Source organism: Perissodus microlepis, chromosome 22 (genome assembly GCF_051167445.1).
Source record: "Perissodus microlepis isolate ML-2025 ecotype Zambia chromosome 22, ASM5116744v1, whole genome shotgun sequence".
NCBI lineage: Eukaryota > Metazoa > Chordata > Actinopteri > Cichliformes > Cichlidae > Perissodus > Perissodus microlepis.
The window spans coordinates 26,400,094-26,418,012 of NC_140481.1; the positions used below are offsets into that span (position 1 = coordinate 26,400,094).

The 17,919-nt window shown below is 39.6% G+C and overlaps 1 protein-coding gene across 6 annotated transcripts in view; it reads right to left on the minus strand.

Moving 5' to 3' along the window:
* Window positions 1-17,919, minus strand: part of pleca (plectin a) — a 108,118-nt gene that overhangs the window by 68,679 nt on the left and 21,520 nt on the right. The window contains exon 1 of one of the 6 annotated variants that reach the window (XM_084918900.1): window positions 2,574-2,750. The exons of the other annotated variants lie outside the window; for them this stretch is intronic. Coding sequence (XP_084775026.1) covers window positions 2,574-2,619 — 46 coding nt within the window. The 5' untranslated portion in view covers window positions 2,620-2,750. Of the gene's footprint in view, window positions 1-2,573; window positions 2,751-17,919 lie in introns of those variants that run through there. 6 annotated transcript variants of the gene reach the window in all.

Genomic DNA, 17,919 nt, shown 5'->3' on the forward strand with positions numbered 1-17,919 from the left:
AAGAGGAACAAAAAGCAACGTTTCTGGTGAATGTTTTCGCCAACCTCCAGTGTGTTTGCATGCGCGGTGGTCAAACCACGTATTCAACTGTTGTTTTTCTTGATTATTTCATTTTTGATAAGTACTTCTGACGGCATTATTTAAAAAACATCCTCACTTTGTCATGATTTCCCCAATACCACAAAATGCATTTTAACACTAATCTATATAAAACACATTTATTTATTTTATGTAAAAATATAACAGTCCATTTCATTAAATAAACCTGCTTAAAATATGGAAATACCTCTAATAAAAGGTAGGGACCTGTCAAATGACCTGCTTCACCTTTTTTGCCTGCAACACAATACCACAAGAGGTCAAGTACTTTGACTCCTGCACCAAACTCCTTTTAACTGGATATCCTGTGGACCTGTGCTGCTGAAAAGCACAGCCATCTTTCTTTCACCAGCACGTATCCTTCAGAAAGCATCATTCATGACAGAAAACCTGCTGACAAGAGTTTGAGAAATCCTGGGGTAGAAAAAGTGCTGAAAGTAAAGGAGAATGTCTTCACTCTGGTTATTTTCTATTTTGACTGAAACAAAAAGTAACACTTTATTTAGTGTGGTAAGCCTAACAGGAAACTGTTTTATAAGAGAGCAAAACGATACAAAAGAGAATACTGAAGAAAAAAACAACAGGTAGTGAAAAAGCAGAGATTTCAGTGATTCAGTGAATGCACCACAATGTAACTTTTTTTTAGAACTTTTCTTCAACTGTGAGCAACATAAGCCTGAAATGAGGCTAAAATAATTGGGTCAAGACTGAGAATCGGCTTGTAGAAAGCAGTAAAGCAGACAGGAAAAAAATGTGCCAATTTCTATAATAGTTGCTATGCACCTCTCAAGACATACAGCAGATCACCAGCAGGCTCCTGACTCTGTACCAAGTGTCTGAGAATAGGTGACACAAAGAGACAATGGGAGTGATGGTCCTGCAGTGACGACATGCTTACAAATGAACTCAGTCTGACTGAGTAAGCAGCGGTGTTCGACATATTAAGTAACTCCATTGGGAGCGCTCAGTGAAGCGAAGAGCCTTTGTCTCCACAGCCTTGGGGAACACATTCTCAGCCTATCCAAATGGGCAGGACTCCTTCAGATCCCTCTCCAGGATCATTTAAATGCCTCCGCTGCCTGGAAAACTTTTCCAAAGCGTTACCACATTTTGCCAGAATACTGCAGACAAACCACAGCTCCACACAGACACCAGCATTAGAAAAAGCTGCAACAGTCTGGTTGTTCTCTCCTCAAATTAGGGGCTTTCTGTCTCTCTAAATATAAATATATTTGTCTCTTACATGAAGTAGGCAACAATATCCATGACCTGAACAAATGTACATTCATTTAAATGCATAAATCATGAAACCGCAGCTAGAATTCCTAAACTTAACAAGGTCTTTATTTTTCTAATTTTCTAAACTATTGATTTGAATGATACCTACATTTAAATATCAGTGCCAGCCTTCTAAAATTAGTATATTTATTAGATAAATCGGGAACTATTCATCAAAAAATATAACTAGGAACCTTTTAAAGGTTGATTTTGATACCCTTCATTTATAGGATATGACATATTTCATTTTAATCTCAAAAGCCGTAAAATTCCCATGTGACAGAAGCCAAAACTAATAATCATAATCTGTAACAGAACTGCTTAAAAAGTAGGAATATCTTAATGCATTATATTCAATATGACAAAATATTAAACATAAGGTTAAAACTGCACAAAAGAAAAGTAATAGAGTTGATTAAAATGTGAATTTGCTTTTATATTTATTTAAAAAATCTAAATCTTCAAAATGGGGATAAGTGTTAAAATGACACTTTGCAGTACTTTATTTATGACGTCTGTGACACTGAAGTACAGCTGAGTGAGACACTTGAAAAGAGAAGGTGGGTGGAGCAAACTCTGATGATGTAAGCACTAATTATAAGCAAACACCGAAGCTCGCTGCAGCCAAACAAGCAGCAGACAGAACACAGACTACGGCTGTAGAGCTGTGTGTGATCAGCTCCGTCTCTGCACCATCGCCGGTCCCATCTCAGGACTCACGCTTAACCATAATTCCTGCTGTTACCACGGCGATGCAGCAGCCGCTCTGCACCAGGCGTTGAGTTCTGCATCTCCCGGCGCAGACGCATTCAATGTGCCGCATGCAGCAGCATCAGCCTCCCTCAGCATGTCACACACACACCCACCCACCCAGCCAGGCTCATAAAAGACACCGCCTCACAGTGACCCCTGCTCCAACCCCTGTGGTCACGCCTGGACATCAAAGGGGAAGAAAAGCTTTTCACTTCACTTATCCGCAGAAACGAGGCGGGAGAACAGGGGACTATAATTCCCCTATTTAACTCCCAGAAACACTCACGACTGAACTTTTTCTTTAGCCTGCATCTATACAAATGAGGAAGTCCTGACCAGAGAAGGATTGTGGGAAAACAAGGCGGTCCTGAAAACATATGATGGTGATGACAAGTCAGGAAGTTAAAAAAAAAGAAATTATGGAATAAAGTCAGGCGTGGTACCTTTGAGAGAGCTGATCTCATGCTGGATAGACCTTCCAGGATCCATTCTCACGGCTGTTGAGTCTCCAAACAGCAGAGTTTGAGCCCTGCAATGTCAGCTCAGCACTGAAGCACCACGCTGGAGGATGTAAATGTCCCTCAGCTAACGGCAGTCTGTTTCTACCACTCTCTGCCTCCCTCCCTCCCTCTCTGCTCCCACAGGACTTGGCAGCTCAGTGTTTTTGTTCTCTCTCTCTCTGCCCACTTGCACACAAACCCTGTCAGCAAAGAAATTGTGAAAGAGGGAAGCACACCTCCCTCTTTTCCAGCTCCTACCCCTCCCTCTTGCTGTTCCTTCTCATCCTTGTGGTGTTTCACAGGGAGGTGCCTCAACCAGTCATCCTCCACCATCACATCACTAGCACGCAAGCAGCTGGTGTCGAGCAGGCAGTGCAGAGCGTTTTTGACTCGAGTCGTGAGTGATAGGAGGGAAGAAAAAAGCTTTAAATGAAGGTCAAATCCCCTGCAAACATATCTAGACTATAAAATTAAGATAAACTTGACAACGAGTCACTGTGTTGTTCATTTTTGCACTGAAACATTAACTATGATTCGGCTTCTCCCAATAAAGTATTCCACTACTCGACTGGAAGAGTCCCTCTATTTTTCATTAAATGTACTGCAGAGGGGACCTCAGGGTGCTTTGGATGACAGAGCAGTTTTAGGAAACTGAATTTTGGAGCCTTAATAAAATGCACTCATGCACTACCATGATTAAACTCTGCAGAGGTCACAGTAATGAAGTCATTAATCAAAGCCACAAAACAAACTAAGATCACATCATTTCATCTCATGGATTAACAGCCATTCTCACCATTCAATCTTATCATCAGATAAAGCATAAGAAAGTTCCTGTCAATGAACCAACAATCAAATGGCTTACATTATCAGAGCCTTGACAGAAATATTTTAGAAGATGACAGCAAGGTTATGTTGACTTTGACTCAGCAGTCTCCTCAAGCCTCCAGTGACCGGCTGACATCGCTGCATTGTGCCTGAAGTCAGCAACAGCAAAAATGCTTTTTGCTTAAGCACGAATAAACCAACAGAGGATTGACGAGTGATCAGCATAACACAGAGCTACTGTATGAAGAATCTGTGAACTTTTATAAAAGCACAGGAAACTTTCTTGCTTCAAATTCCAGTAAATGCATGCAACAAAATAAAGAACAATTCTAGTTGTTCAAAGAGATTTTATTTGTACTCAAAAACACATAGCAGGTGATAGGACATGCATCACACCAGAGTAACTGCACTATAATCAAGTGAGACTATTCAAGCAAAGCACAAAACGTTTATTTTTTGATTTGTAATTGCCAGACATCGATAACAGATCTACTAAATGCAACTCTGGGAGCCAAAACATGACTGCATGGCTTTTTCATTGAGCCTGCCCCATCTAGTGGCTGGAGTGGACGGGGTAAGTGGAGGTGATGATACCTGCAGAGTTTGTTTGAACTTCTGGAAACTGTATTTCAAAAATATTTGAAATAAATTGTGCTCAGATGTGAGGAGTCAGACATTTGCTGGGCTGCAATAGACAGTTCTCAGAAAAACATGAAAAAAGGGAACATTATGGCAAGACATTAAAAAAAAGATGATGAGAAAAATCTCATTTTCTGGTTCATGAGTGGAAACAGTGCTGCTCTCTACTGCTGACGTGTCAAAGCATTATGACAGTTGACAGGTAAAGATTACGAGGAGAGCCGGCTTAGCTACACGTGAAACTCATGAGTCACTGAAACACAATGTGTACAAGAACCTCGTCTAAACCTGAGAGTCTCCCTTAAAGGAAAAATCTGCTTTACAATTCAATGAGTCAGCACAGACAACGTTTTGGTAATAGGCTTATAAGACCTAAGTTAAACTAATCCTTTGTAACCAGTCAGATTATGTTTACTCATAATCAAATAAGGAAGAGTAGGTTACTTCTATCAAACTCACGGGAAAGGTTCAGTCTCAGAGTCCGCTGTTTTTCCCTGCTAAGAGTTTTTTTTTTCCTTCCTAATTAATCGTTCAGTGGCCAGACTACTTAAAAGCACCTGTTACAAGCCAAAGGACAAGTTTTTAATGTTCTCCGTGTTGCAGGTCTAAAAAAAGCTCTCCTGATCGATGACGCACAGATCTGACAGCTGCTTTCAATTAAAAAAGATAAATAGCAGAAATGTTTCAAACAGCCTGCAAACCGAGCACTGACAATAAATCATCTTTAAAGAATTTTGACATCTAACAAAACAAGGTTGTTATATGAGGTATATGAAAAACACGAGACGTGCATCAATCACTGGGGACAAATGTCTTCAAACCCTGCAGAAACAAACATCTCTGAGCTCACATGTAGACAGACGGGAACAAAAATAGGCTGAATATTCCCTGGAAAAAAGAAGCTGCTGCTGCTGCCGTGGATGTTTTCTCACTGAGACACTTTACAAAAGGTGTATTTTCTCTCCTAACAGAGAGCTGCTGAATTCAACAGCTGGTGTCTGACCTTAAACTCTTTCACACTGATGCTTCAGTTGTTCTAGTGTGAGAAAAAAATGCCAAAGACACTACCACTGTAGAGCACCTACATGACAAATAGTATCATGATGTTGGCACATTTTAGCAAAGAGCAGGCCACAATCATGGAGGAGGTTATGTAGGGAGGATGTAATGACCACTTCTACAATCAATACAAAAATCAATGGCTCATCACAGATCCAGTTACAACAGCAGCAAAGATAAGCAAGGAGCCAAGAAGCAAGGGCTAATTGGGAGAACCTGGAAGAGATTAAGTCTTTAAATGATGACAGCAGATCCTACAATAATGCAGTTTGTGATAGATTAACAAACAAGACCAAACGCTCATTTTTAGATTTGTGTAATCCACAAATCAGCCCTGTTTATTACTCCCTCTAGAGTACAAGAAAACTATCACAAAAACAACATTGTCAACCAAATTACATTTATTTATAGTTCCATATTTTATTTTTTTTACCATAAAAAGCCCCCAAAACAACACAAAAGTCACATGTAGCAACTCAGGCTTGAAGCGCTTTACTGGTAGTGTCTTACTTTCACCCTAATGTCCTTGGGGACCCAACCCCAACCAGTCGCAGCAGATGGCCGCCCCTCCCTGAGCCTGGTTCAGCTGGAGGTTTCTTCCTGTTAAAAGGGAGTTTTTCCTTCCCACTGTCTCCAAAGTGCTTGCTCATAGGGGGTCATATGACTGTTGGGTTTTTCTCTGTATGTATTATTAAAGTGTCTCCCTTACAAGATAAAGTACCTTGAGACGACTGTTGCTGTGATTTGGCGCAGTATAAAGACTGTGCACATCACACTAAAATATACCATTTCAGTGAGGCAGGAAAAACAACTGGAGCTGGTCTGCCAAAAATCAAGGAACAAGTGTTAGAAACTGCAGTTCTTCTAGTGGCCACTTGAGGCTGGCCCAAAGAGCGAGTCAAACTCATCACTTCTCATGCTGAAATCTTTAACTTTACATCAGTTGTATTTGACTGAAGAAAAAATAGATAAAAGAAAGACTCCTTGAATTCTACAAAGATTCCAACGTGCTGAGATGCATTTAAGTTTTTCTTAAAATCAAGACATCAAGTTTGACAGATGGATAAACAGAGGAATGAAAAAACAACCAAGTAATTTGACTAATAAACAGGCCAACTCACTCACACTCATGTTGGTCCAAACCACTCATTATTTTAATCCAGTGATGCAAACCCTGACTGCTCTTTGCTCCTCAAACAGACACATATATCTGAACTTTCAGAAGTTAGACTATTAAATCACACGATGCATGCATGTGACTCTAGAACAAGCAAACCTGTTTAATCTAATGACTCAGTCACTAAAACTGCGGCATTCCCCCTCGTCTTACTGCTTTGTGAAAGTATGTTAAGAAACACGGCTTAACAACCGCGAGCTGCCTCAGATCTGCAGAACAGAGTAGAGCAAAGGACTTCACTAAGCTGGGAGGAAATTAAACCAGTGGTTACGACAAACAGCAAACACCACATGTGTGTCAAAATGAACACCCATCCCCAAGTTTGGGCCTCTTTAAATGCTCATGCAACCTATATACACCACTTAAAGTTAAAAATAAGGCCCACCCAGTAGTAGCATTGGTCTGTAAAGTGTTGCAAACACCAAACTAAACAGATGCACCTCCACACGCATATTTCCTTACAGGAATCAAAAAAAAAAAAAAGCAAATCTGTTGCTAAAGGCTAGGGCTGTTCGATTTAACGATATATATCGGATGACGATATAAAAACGTCTATTGTTTTATTTTACGCTATTGTTTGTTTCGTGGTGTCGCAAAATAAACTCTTTACGGCAATATTTTTTCATCGTTTTGATGGTCACTGTAGTGGCTATATTAATTTCTTAAAGTTCTCTCTTTCTCTTATATTTAATATAACCACACTACGGACGGACAAGCGCCTGTTTTTATGCATTGTCGTTAGCAACAACGACGGTAAAACCATCGCGTGTCCGCTTGTTTATGTTCCACATAAACCTTTCACAATAAAGCTCAAGATCCTGTTGAGACTTTTCAAAATAAACTGAATCACGTGAAAGAGCAGATTATTTACGGATGAGAAGTAAAAAAGAGCCACCAGGTGCTAAAAAAATAAGCCTTAGACTCAAACGTTAGAACAGGCTTTTCCCCGCAGCACGCCGTGTAATAAATACTCACAAAGAAAACGGCGGCCTTTACAACTTATGTCTAAAAATGTATAGTTTCATGCATCGGTTAAAACATTCGACTCCAGCTACATGACGCGCAGCTGGAAACACTTCACGCAAGTCGAGCTGCCCGAGATTCCCAGAATTTACAGAAAATGTTACATTTTTGTGATTTATATCGTTATCGGGACGATAGAATTCTTATATCGGGATAAGAAATTTTGGTCATATCGCACAGCCCTACTAAAGGCTGATTTGAACAGATGTGAGACTGAGTAACATACATCATTGCAAAGCCTCAAAAAGCAAGGTTTTGTTCATGTCAGCAAAAATGGCCTCTGTGTTATCCATTTTTTTACTTTAATGCATCATACCTACATTTTGGGGGATTTGCAGTAAGTTCCACTACCACATCAGACACTTCCACACAATCCAGCAGACGCTCCTGCTATCCCTGTTTCTTATCCACTGAACTTTTGAAGTGGGCAAAGCTTTTCCCTGAAGGAATGTTTGGTTTCCAGGTGCCTCTTAAGCTCACTTGGCATCATGCTGGCATTAGTTAACTGTCCCCAGCAAATGCAGTCGGGCTGAAGGACGATGACTTCCTGCAGCGATTTCTAAAGATTGCTTTTTTGGTGGTTTTGTGGAAGTTCAAAAATATTTTCTTGTTGTTTATTTTTTAATGCAAGCTTCTACTTTCATCTAGGTGAGAGTTGTAGACAGACGTGCAAGAACAAAAATGTAAGACTTTGCATTTACATCTGGATACGTCTGGTTTTACAAAACAGTCCATAGTACCAGTATCGGTCATAACCAGGCTTGTGTTATGGTTTGTTGTTAGTTGGCTGCAGGGTAACCATCTTGTTGAACCGTAAAGAGAACATTATAAACGTTAATAAAGTTTAGCGGTTGACTGGTTAAGGGCTTTATGGGCCTGGCTTTGACGTGATTCTCATTTCTCACTACAGCCCGTCGAGGAATTGAGTTTGCCATACTCTGCATTACACATGAAAGCTGAAAAACCAGATTTATAAAAACTCCAACAAAAGAAGTAAAATGAAAGGAACAGGTTTATTTCTCTACATGATGTGTATGTACCTTCCACAGGGTGCATTAATAAAAACATCTGGTATTAAAGTGGACAATCTAGTCTCAGAAATAATTCATTTTAATTTGATTTCTGGATTTTAGTAAAGAGCTTTGGTCATGTTAAGGTTAGATATTCCCTCTTACGTAAATATTAATGTGCATGAACTTTTAATCACAAAGGAACCTCACCTTGATGAGGAGCACTGGCAATAATAAGCATTTTCTGAACACCTACACACTAATGTTTTGAGATGTCTGGAAAAAGGTTAGTGTTCAAAACCAAAACTTGCACACCACCTTAGGAATTTCCTAGCTTGTGCTGGAGCCAATAACAAAGAAACATAACTCAGTGATTTGTTTTTTGATCAACTGTCAACCTTCTCCTTTTCAACTGTGACTATTTTGGGGGATTTCATTCCTGGAGTTTACTCTTAAAAACACCACAGTCCTACACAGTAAAAACTATTGTTTCTGTGCATATTTGAGGAGTCAGAGAAAATTTAATTTTCCAGCTAAACGTCATTGTGAGGTATATTAAGCCCCCTGGCTGCACACCAGTTTGAATGATATTTCTGTTTCCAAGCAGCGGTGCCAAAGCCTTCAGTCCCTTTTAATCCCAGGTGGAAGACCCGATACACCCGCTCCACCCCTCTGTGGGATGTGGCTCCTCCCACTATGGAAGTTCAGCCATTAGAAGCTGGAGTGTCACCAACATACTCTGGGCTTCAGGGTGGGGCGTGTGGAGGAGTAGGTGGTGATACCCCCACATCAGTTCCTGTCTAGGTCCATCAGCGATATTAAACTCCCTGTGCAGTTGTTGGAGTTCATCTGAACTCAAACAAACAAGGCGAGAATTCAGCGGCTAAAAATAACCTCTTTACTACTGCCACTCCCTGATTATCTCACACATAAAAAGAGCCCATTTTAACATCAACAGCTGGTGGATGTCATCCTGTTTATATCATGGCCACTTGGTGACAAATTTCCCGATATTAACGGAATTAAAAAAACATCAACATCGACTGGTTTGTGGACTCCTGTTGAGTTTGCTGTCAACATGAACTCAGCGATGGGTGAAAATGACTGAAAGTCGAGGACACGGCAAAAGCATGTAGTGCTTTAGCGTTCATCTTGAACTAAAAGGAACACATCTAAGAAACCTGACTGAAAGTAAAGTCATCAAAAAAATGTTTACGATTATTTTCTTTGACTTGATCAGAGGAGTCGCCCCCTACTGGTCATAAGAAAGAATGCAAGTTTAAGATTCAAAAAGTAAATACAGGAATCCTTTAAAGTTACATTAATCTTTTACATAGAGTGTGTGTGTGTATTTGCATAAAATCTATGCAAAACTTCCCTATGTTAACATTTACATTCTAAAGCGAGACTCATGTTGCCGGTTTTATGCCACAACCATATAACAAACCTTCAAATATTGGGCAAGTACTATTTTCAATGCATTTAACTGCATGTTATGCTTCCAGTCATTTATGCAACTATTTCGTTTTGGAACTTTTTGGTCTTCGCAGCAATAGAATTATTACATTATATCGAATTTTGGTTACACAATTTATGCGTCACAGAAGCTCCCAGGAAAGGAAAGGAAAAGAAAGCAACCACAGAGGAATCTGTGTGTGTGTGTGTGTGTGTGTGTGTGTGTGTGTGTGTGTGTGTGTGTGTGTGTGTGTGTGTGTGTGTGTGTGTGTGTGTGTGTGTGTGTTCGTGTTCTATGAGGCTTTGTCTAAAGTCCTTTCAAAGAGAAGAAAAGGAGCACTTTTCAGGAAGACCACAACACCAGAGGAATTCACAGAATGTGTCATGATGACAAATGTTTTAAGGCTTGTTGTCTTTCAGATCTGCACTCTGAAAGAGACACATTGAGGATGTCTGTTTTCCTTTTGGGTGTCTCTGATAGAGATTCACCAGAGTCAGGACACCCAGAAGTAGTTTATTTACGCTGAACAACGTATCCATTGTGTGTGAATAAGATCAAGATCACTAACACGTTTTACAAACACTCATCGAGCTTTTAACTTCTGCAGTATCTTTCTCTGGGAAATTAATATGCTACTTTTTGCAGTCACTGTGTTTTAAATTCTTTCAATGTTGCAAAGCACTAGAAAATAAATAACTTGAGTAGTAACTTCTGAGATGAGCTCATTCTGTTTCACCTCTAAAAATGAGACGAGGTGAGACAGAAATCAATATAAATGTTATTGTTGAATCACCGCTCCAGACAAACTGCTCATAGCCTCGTTAGTATTAAAAAATAAAAGAAGATAGAAGTTGCAGACTTCAAGGGTCGTGGTGTGTGAAAAAAGCAGCAGCAGTGATTTTCAAACCCTGCAGAAAAACAGTGAGAATGCCAGTCAGCTCCCTACTGGCATTCCTGGCATTAGTTGGGATTACTGCAGCATGCCACAAACGGGATGTTAGCACCATTGTTCAGCGACCCAGGACAAACATCAGGCTGGGATCTCTGTGCTTCCTGATTCAAAGGTTAGACTAAGAGATGAGCAGAAGTATTCAGGTAAGGTGGGATGTGCTGCACAAATACAATCTCCTTATCAGGGAGATGAAAGAAGTAATTGTAATATTATTAATGAAGACTGAGCAAGCTAGTTATATTAAAAACCTAAGAGTACATCCTGTCTCATGATCCTGGCTTTCAGTGCTGACGAGTTTTAGTTCTTGTGATTTTATTGAGTTTTTGTTGTTTCTTCTTGTGTTTCTATTTTATCCATCTCTGCCTCTCCCTGTCTCGCCTATGCAGTAGTGCCTTTTGTCTTCTTTAGTTCTAGTTCTGGTTTTGGAAGTACATCTTATTTTATCTTCATGCTGAGAGCTTCTACATGGCGTTTTATATTAAACAGCTTGACATGAGAACTGTATCCTGTTTTTCATCTAACTATAAGCAGCAGAAAAACCAAAGTGATCTTTATTCCAAAATACAGACCTTTTCCTTTAATCAGTCAATGAAATGGATTTGTGGATACAGAACTTTGTGCTGTAGTATGCTGCAACTACAAATCATATCACGTGGTGTGGAACTATATTTTAATCTATTTTTGTAAGCACTTACAATCTTTTATAGCTCGACTGTGCAGAGCGCTCAAGACGGATAAAATGACAGTTTGTGTACGACTGTATCCTGGAGACTGAAATCTCCCTGCGACCAGAATGATTTTTCCTCCAGTGACATCATCCTCTCAAACAGATTAGAAAGACATCTTTCTGTGTGTCACTGCTATCACTCAATAACCCACCGGACACACTGTACGAAACCTGTGCTTTAGAGCACTGTGGGGAAGTAAAGAGTGACATCATCCTATTCAGTGACCTGAGGTTGATGATTATTGATCGATTCTTTTCCTCTCTCTCGCTCTCTCTGGCCTTAAACGGACAGTAAACAGTTAAAGCAGCTGTGCGGTTAGAGTGGCAAGCAAAGGGAATAACAGCTGTCCAACCCTCAGCTGTGTTGTTTGAGTTTTATCAACTAATATGTTAATTTGATCAAACATCCAGTCAGCTGCAGCAACATCTGTAAGTGAAAAGTTTAGACAATGTAGAGGTGCCAAAAACTGCAGTTCCTCTATTGACCACTTGGTACTCCAAAAGCAAGTCAGTCCCCATGTTTAAAGACTAATAAACAAAACATATAAATTAAAAATAAAATTGAAAACAAAAACAAAACAAAACTAACTGCTTGGTCTCTTCATAACAACTCCACAGAAAGCTGGAAAACCAGTTGATTTTAGCAGAAAGCTAAACCAGTGCCACAAAAACATTTTGTGATGTTTAGTGTTTGGAGCATTTTTAATACAATTCTCTAACAAAATTGGAAAAAAACAAAACAAAACTGTTCAAGATCCCTGTACTCTAGTTTTGGTGTGTCAGACCTGTATTTGTGCCATGCATCAATAAAACCTATACACACACCTGGTAACCACGCTTGCTACTCATCACTCCGCCCACTGGTCCAAATATATTCAGTTATTTTTAAACTTTTTTAAAAACAGAAATTGCCAAAATATAAGTCTATGCATAAAGATTTATTCTTTTTTGTGCAAAAAATAAATAAATACAAAAATCAAGACAATTACATGTGGCTGAGAGCTCAACAGACATCTGGTGTAATCTAACTGAATACACAGTATCACAAAAATACTGGTGACTGCCAGTGCTACCCCTCAGCCTCCTAGCAGATGAACTTATGGTATAAATTTAAATCCCGGTGACTTCCTTTTTGCATTATTGCATCCACAGATGTTTAATAGACGCACCAACAAATTCAATTTAAAAATCCTACTTCACCTCGTTCTCGAGGTATTGCATTCACAAACTGGGGTGTCCATGCTGCTTGTCTGTCCACCTGGTAGGGTGACAACAATAATCCAAACTGCAATGCTTTAAAACTAATTTCCTAACCTCCTGACCCTCTGTACTGTGCAAAAGTCTTGCATAAGTAATAGTTCTTCAGGCTTTTTGAAGGTCTTTCAAAGTTTTTCTCTGGACTTTGGCTGCTTTTTCAATAATTTTCAGTCCAAGTCTTATAGCTGACTATTTTCAGAGCAACGTTTTTTTTTTTGTTTATTTGTTGCCCACTTAACACTGCGACTGTGACAATAAACATATAATATTTCTGATCTAGTTTAAGACTAAAAGAAATTTCATACATTGAACATTTTGCAGTGTGGTTACATAACAAACGTCAGCTGTTATTGACTCCATGGATTTGGGAGGGCACTAATCCTCTGCTCCAATACAAATCCCATCTCAATTACAGCGGCTCTCACCAGCAAACTTTGCCAGGCTGAGTTCACTTCACGGCGGTTCACAGTCAGGATTTCCATTCCCCCGCAGACTTAAAGCAGTTCCACAAAAGAAACCAGAGACACAAACCAATTACATCTATATGCCATTTATCATCAGAAAGGATTTGGACTACGTGAAAGAATGTGAGGGCATCTATTAGATAAAGAGACATGACCAGCACAGAATCAGCCAGATGACTAGTCTTACTGCAGGAACTGAAAGGTTTCTGAAAATCACAGCAGACTGGCTGATATCCTCTAAGATTTCAAAGCGCTGTACCTAACCCAGGAATAAGACGTTTCTGAGGTTGTTGTTGGCTTTAGAATATGTTTAACAAGTTGAACGGCCTTATGAACATCAGAAAGAAGAACTTGGTGTGGCTAAGGTTCGATTTCAGATAATTTTACATATAATAACTCAGATAATTACACAGCTTGTGCCTGGTCTACCACTTTTTTTTTTTTTTTTTTTTAAATGCAGCAACATAAAAAGTTAAAAGCCTAAATCTACACTAGTTGAAGATCGACCATACACAAAATACATGCTGTAACTGAAATGATTCACTGAATATAATTCTTAAAATGAGTATTTTGACAACTTAGGTTTGGGTCCTTTTACCTAAAGATACTTATGATCGCAAAGAATTGTAACTCATGAGTGAGGAATTCCTCCGGATTCTTGATTGGTCTGAGAGTCAGGTGGGTTTTTGTCATTGGGCTTGAGGCAGTACTGAGCAGTTTTTGCAGAGTGGTGATGTGCGTCGGTCTTGGGCTGCAGCCACTTTTAAATAGATAATACATATCAAACCCACATTCATATCAGTGCCAGGAAAGAAGGTCTTCCATGAGAAGATTGCATTGTAACGAGATGATATTCACCTTGCACGTGTGGGATTTTGTTGTTGCTGCTGATTTACATGCTTAACGTGCAGCAGTCTGCACAGAATATGTTTAAAGGTGAATAGAGGTGATAGAGGTTAAAGGTGAGCTTTGAGTCCTCTGCAAGGGTATAAAAGTGCTATATAAGAATGAGTCCATTTACCATGTATAAGCAGAACATACAGACTAAAAGGTCACCTTATAAACTCAAGAGAATTAGCAGACAGACAGGTGAGAATAGCCTACTGCAGCTTCTGAGTCCTCACTAATTTACCAGATACTGAGCCATGCTGTTGGCACAGTGGGATGGAGTGCAGGTGTGAACATATGTGGGAATAATGTATGAGTATGTCCTCTGTCAGAGGACAGCAGCTCTCAGGCAATACAGTACATGTGCCCCTTTATTTCTCCTGTAACTTTTCATTCCTGCAAAAAAGATTTATAAATTTGTGTGTTTTTAAGAGGAGTGTTATCTGATGACTTGACAGTTTTCTCCGTGATTATTTTCAGGCTTTCAGCTGACCGTGTCGATAGTCTTGACAGGCAGAAACTCAAAGAAGAAGGCTTCTGATTATGCATTCAGACCAAATTCAATTCCATGACTTCAACTTGTGCTATGCTGCAGAGCAGAGTAACTATCAGTGCATGAAAATGCTAGGGGGCACAACTAGACTTCCATTAAGTGATCTAAAAACAGCACTTGAAACTATCCAAACATGCACAAGGAGACAGTCTTGAACATGAGACCCACCACATTTAAATAGGCAATTGGTTTTGAACTTTTTGAAAAGACGTCATTCATCCAACAGCTACAGTCTGATGCATTTGTCTGTTTGGCCTTGAACTGTAGATTATTAATCAGGAATGTGTTGTTGCTTGCCGTGTAATTACCAGTTAGAGACCAGTCAGAATGTCTGCAGATGTTCAAAAGTGCTCAACAGATCAGGATGAGGAGTTTTTACACTTTGGAGGCTCAGATCAATAAATTAGCTGGACATGCATGGACATGAAAATCAAAACAAATGTATGTCTGTGAAGGTTCTCAGTCATCCAGGTCATCGTAGTCTAAGGAGCTTGGAAAGAAAAGCGTCTGGACTTCTTTGAGTTGCTTGAAGACGTTTCACTTCTCATCCGAGAATTGGATTGGGAAACTCCCACTGGGTTTAAATCTGGGACTCTCCACCATTTGACCCTTAGAACTGAAGAAGCTTCTCGGATGAGAGGTGAAACGTCTTCAAGCAACTCAAAGAAGTCCAGACGCTTTTTCTTTTCAAGCTCCTTAGACAAAACAAATGTAAAAATGTAATGTAAATGTAATGATAATGTGAAATATATATAAATAATTATAAATAAAGTGTGTTTTTTTTGTAGAACTTCATAGATGTTAATGGATTATTCAGGGAAAAAAAAGAAAGAGGTGTTGTCCACTTGGCACATATTAAATGACAGAAGAGGAATATTTTTCCTATTTTACAACCTGGACACATCTGTGTGTATGTGTGATCATACGTCCATAACTTAAGCACTATTACTATTTTTGAAAGTGAGGTCAAGTTGCATGAAACCTTATCTGAGGCAAGTACTGGAACTGAGCGGAGGCTTCCTCTGCGGGTGCTCAAGCTCGACAGTGATTCACAAGACAAATTTATCGCAGCCCTTTTATAAGTAAACTCTGTTAGTATTTACACACAGAAGCTCGCAATGTTGACTCTTTTAAGTGTGTTTAAGAATGGGGAGTGGGACAAAATCCACCTCGCAGGCAGGATTACATCCCAGACCAAAACTTTACAGAACAAACACAAAGATCACATCAGCACAAACAGCTACTTCCATGTGACGCCTGTCACAGTTCACCTGTAAGCTAAAAGGAGCAAAACAAAGTATTTTTACTAAGTATTATTCCAGTTCTCTTGTTAACATATATTCAGTGTTTCCCACACAAAATACCACCTACCAATTATATTTGATGACTACATTTCATCTGAGAGAATTCCACCACTATTAGTTTACTAGTGGAAAACACTCTTGAAAATTCTGAAAATGTAGCTGTTGCTAACTCGCTTTCCTGTCTCATGTTTTTCCTACAGCTGGCTATTATAGTACTTACTGACATTATTTAGCTACTTCCCCCAGAGAGGATCGTGTCCCGTGGTCAGACTTATTATAACTCCATCACCTTGGACTATAGCTAATATAGATCTCACTCCTCCTAACCAGAACCTGCAGAAGGTAGATGAACTGATCCTGTGGCAAGGCAGCAGAGCATAACTTAGACTACTAATACTGGCTACAGTCCAGTATGGTGAAGTTGGAGTTCATCCTTAGGATGAGAAGTAGCTGTAGAAGATTACATTGCTCATTTATTTAATGGTCACTTGGAAGCTTAAACTCTTTAAGCTTTACTAGAATGGTGTTTTAGAAACATTGTTCCTTCTGCTACTTGGTTGAAAAGATGAATATTTAGCAAAAGTTTCCTTTCGCTGACATTTGGCTACAAAACTATCAGCCAACCTCTTAAGAATGAGTATTTGAGGTGAAGATAACCCAACAAGGTCAGGGTCACTGGAGTCATTAGTAAGTGCAGGTAATTGTGCTGTATCTGGGGGACTCATTAGGCTTCTCCAACCTTCGATGTTACAGCGTCAGCATTTTAGATTATCCAAGAAATTCCAACACTGCAGCCAACCATCTATAATGGAATAATCTCAGGAGTTTTGTCCAACACACGTAAAATGTGACTGGAATAAGTTACCGCGACCTTAATAACAAACTCCTCATTGAGTTAAATGCCAGAAGTTATTTAGCTTGTCTTTCAACCAGAATAATGCCAAGACTGACAGAGTAAACTCCAGGGATACATTTGCAGCGCGTATTTAAAGCAGAGCTGCATGTTTTACACTAATAGATGTGATCTGTTGCTATTCTGACACACAGCTTCACCCAGCCTTCATCACTCCCATAGGAAGCTGCATTTCACCTGTTGCAATAACTTATACAACTGTATAAGCCAGCTCACGCAGGAGTAATAACTTTTAGAATATGAAATTAATCCCTAACCATGTGATACTGTGTGCACGAATGCTGCCAAGAGTAACAGTCCATCCTCCCACTGCTACATGCAATCTGTGCATGATGGACACTTTATCAGGGTCAGATCTCTCTCACCTGTGTTGTGAATTTTGAACCGGTGTCAACACAGACTAAAAATAGAGTGGTGTACCAATCCCAGTCAAGTATAAATTCATGGTTGTATCAATAATTTCACCTGATTATAGGACTAATTGAGTAGCTTCATCTTAAGGTGATTAATGACCAGCTTAAATTCTCTAATCCAGCTCCATATCAAAGTTTTTCTTCAAACACTCAACTTTTCTTCTGCTTCTTTTAAAATGACAGGAACACTGCTTTATCTAGGCCATATTTGAATTATTCAGCTCACACACAGAGCTGCACACACATGCAACAGCTCAACACACAGCTTTACAGAAGGGGCTGACATCTCACGACAAACCCCGACACCCTACTTTTCGCTCAAAGCTCAGATCATCTGAAACCACAGGTAAGGGCTGATAAAAACAGCATTTATATTTGTTATCGCCCATCTCCTCGTCTTTAAGGAGATGTGTTCTATTTATTCTAAGTGTACAATTATCTAAAACAAACAGCATCCGGTTAAAAACCAACAATAAGAAAGAGTAACAGGAAGTCTGATCTTGGCAGAGAGACTGGAGGTTATGAAAGGGGCGTGGAGCACCAGACTGGTGCCAGAGAGGCACAGCAGGAACACTGCCCACAGTGACATGCACAGTAGGCAACCACATGGGAAGAAAATTACTAGA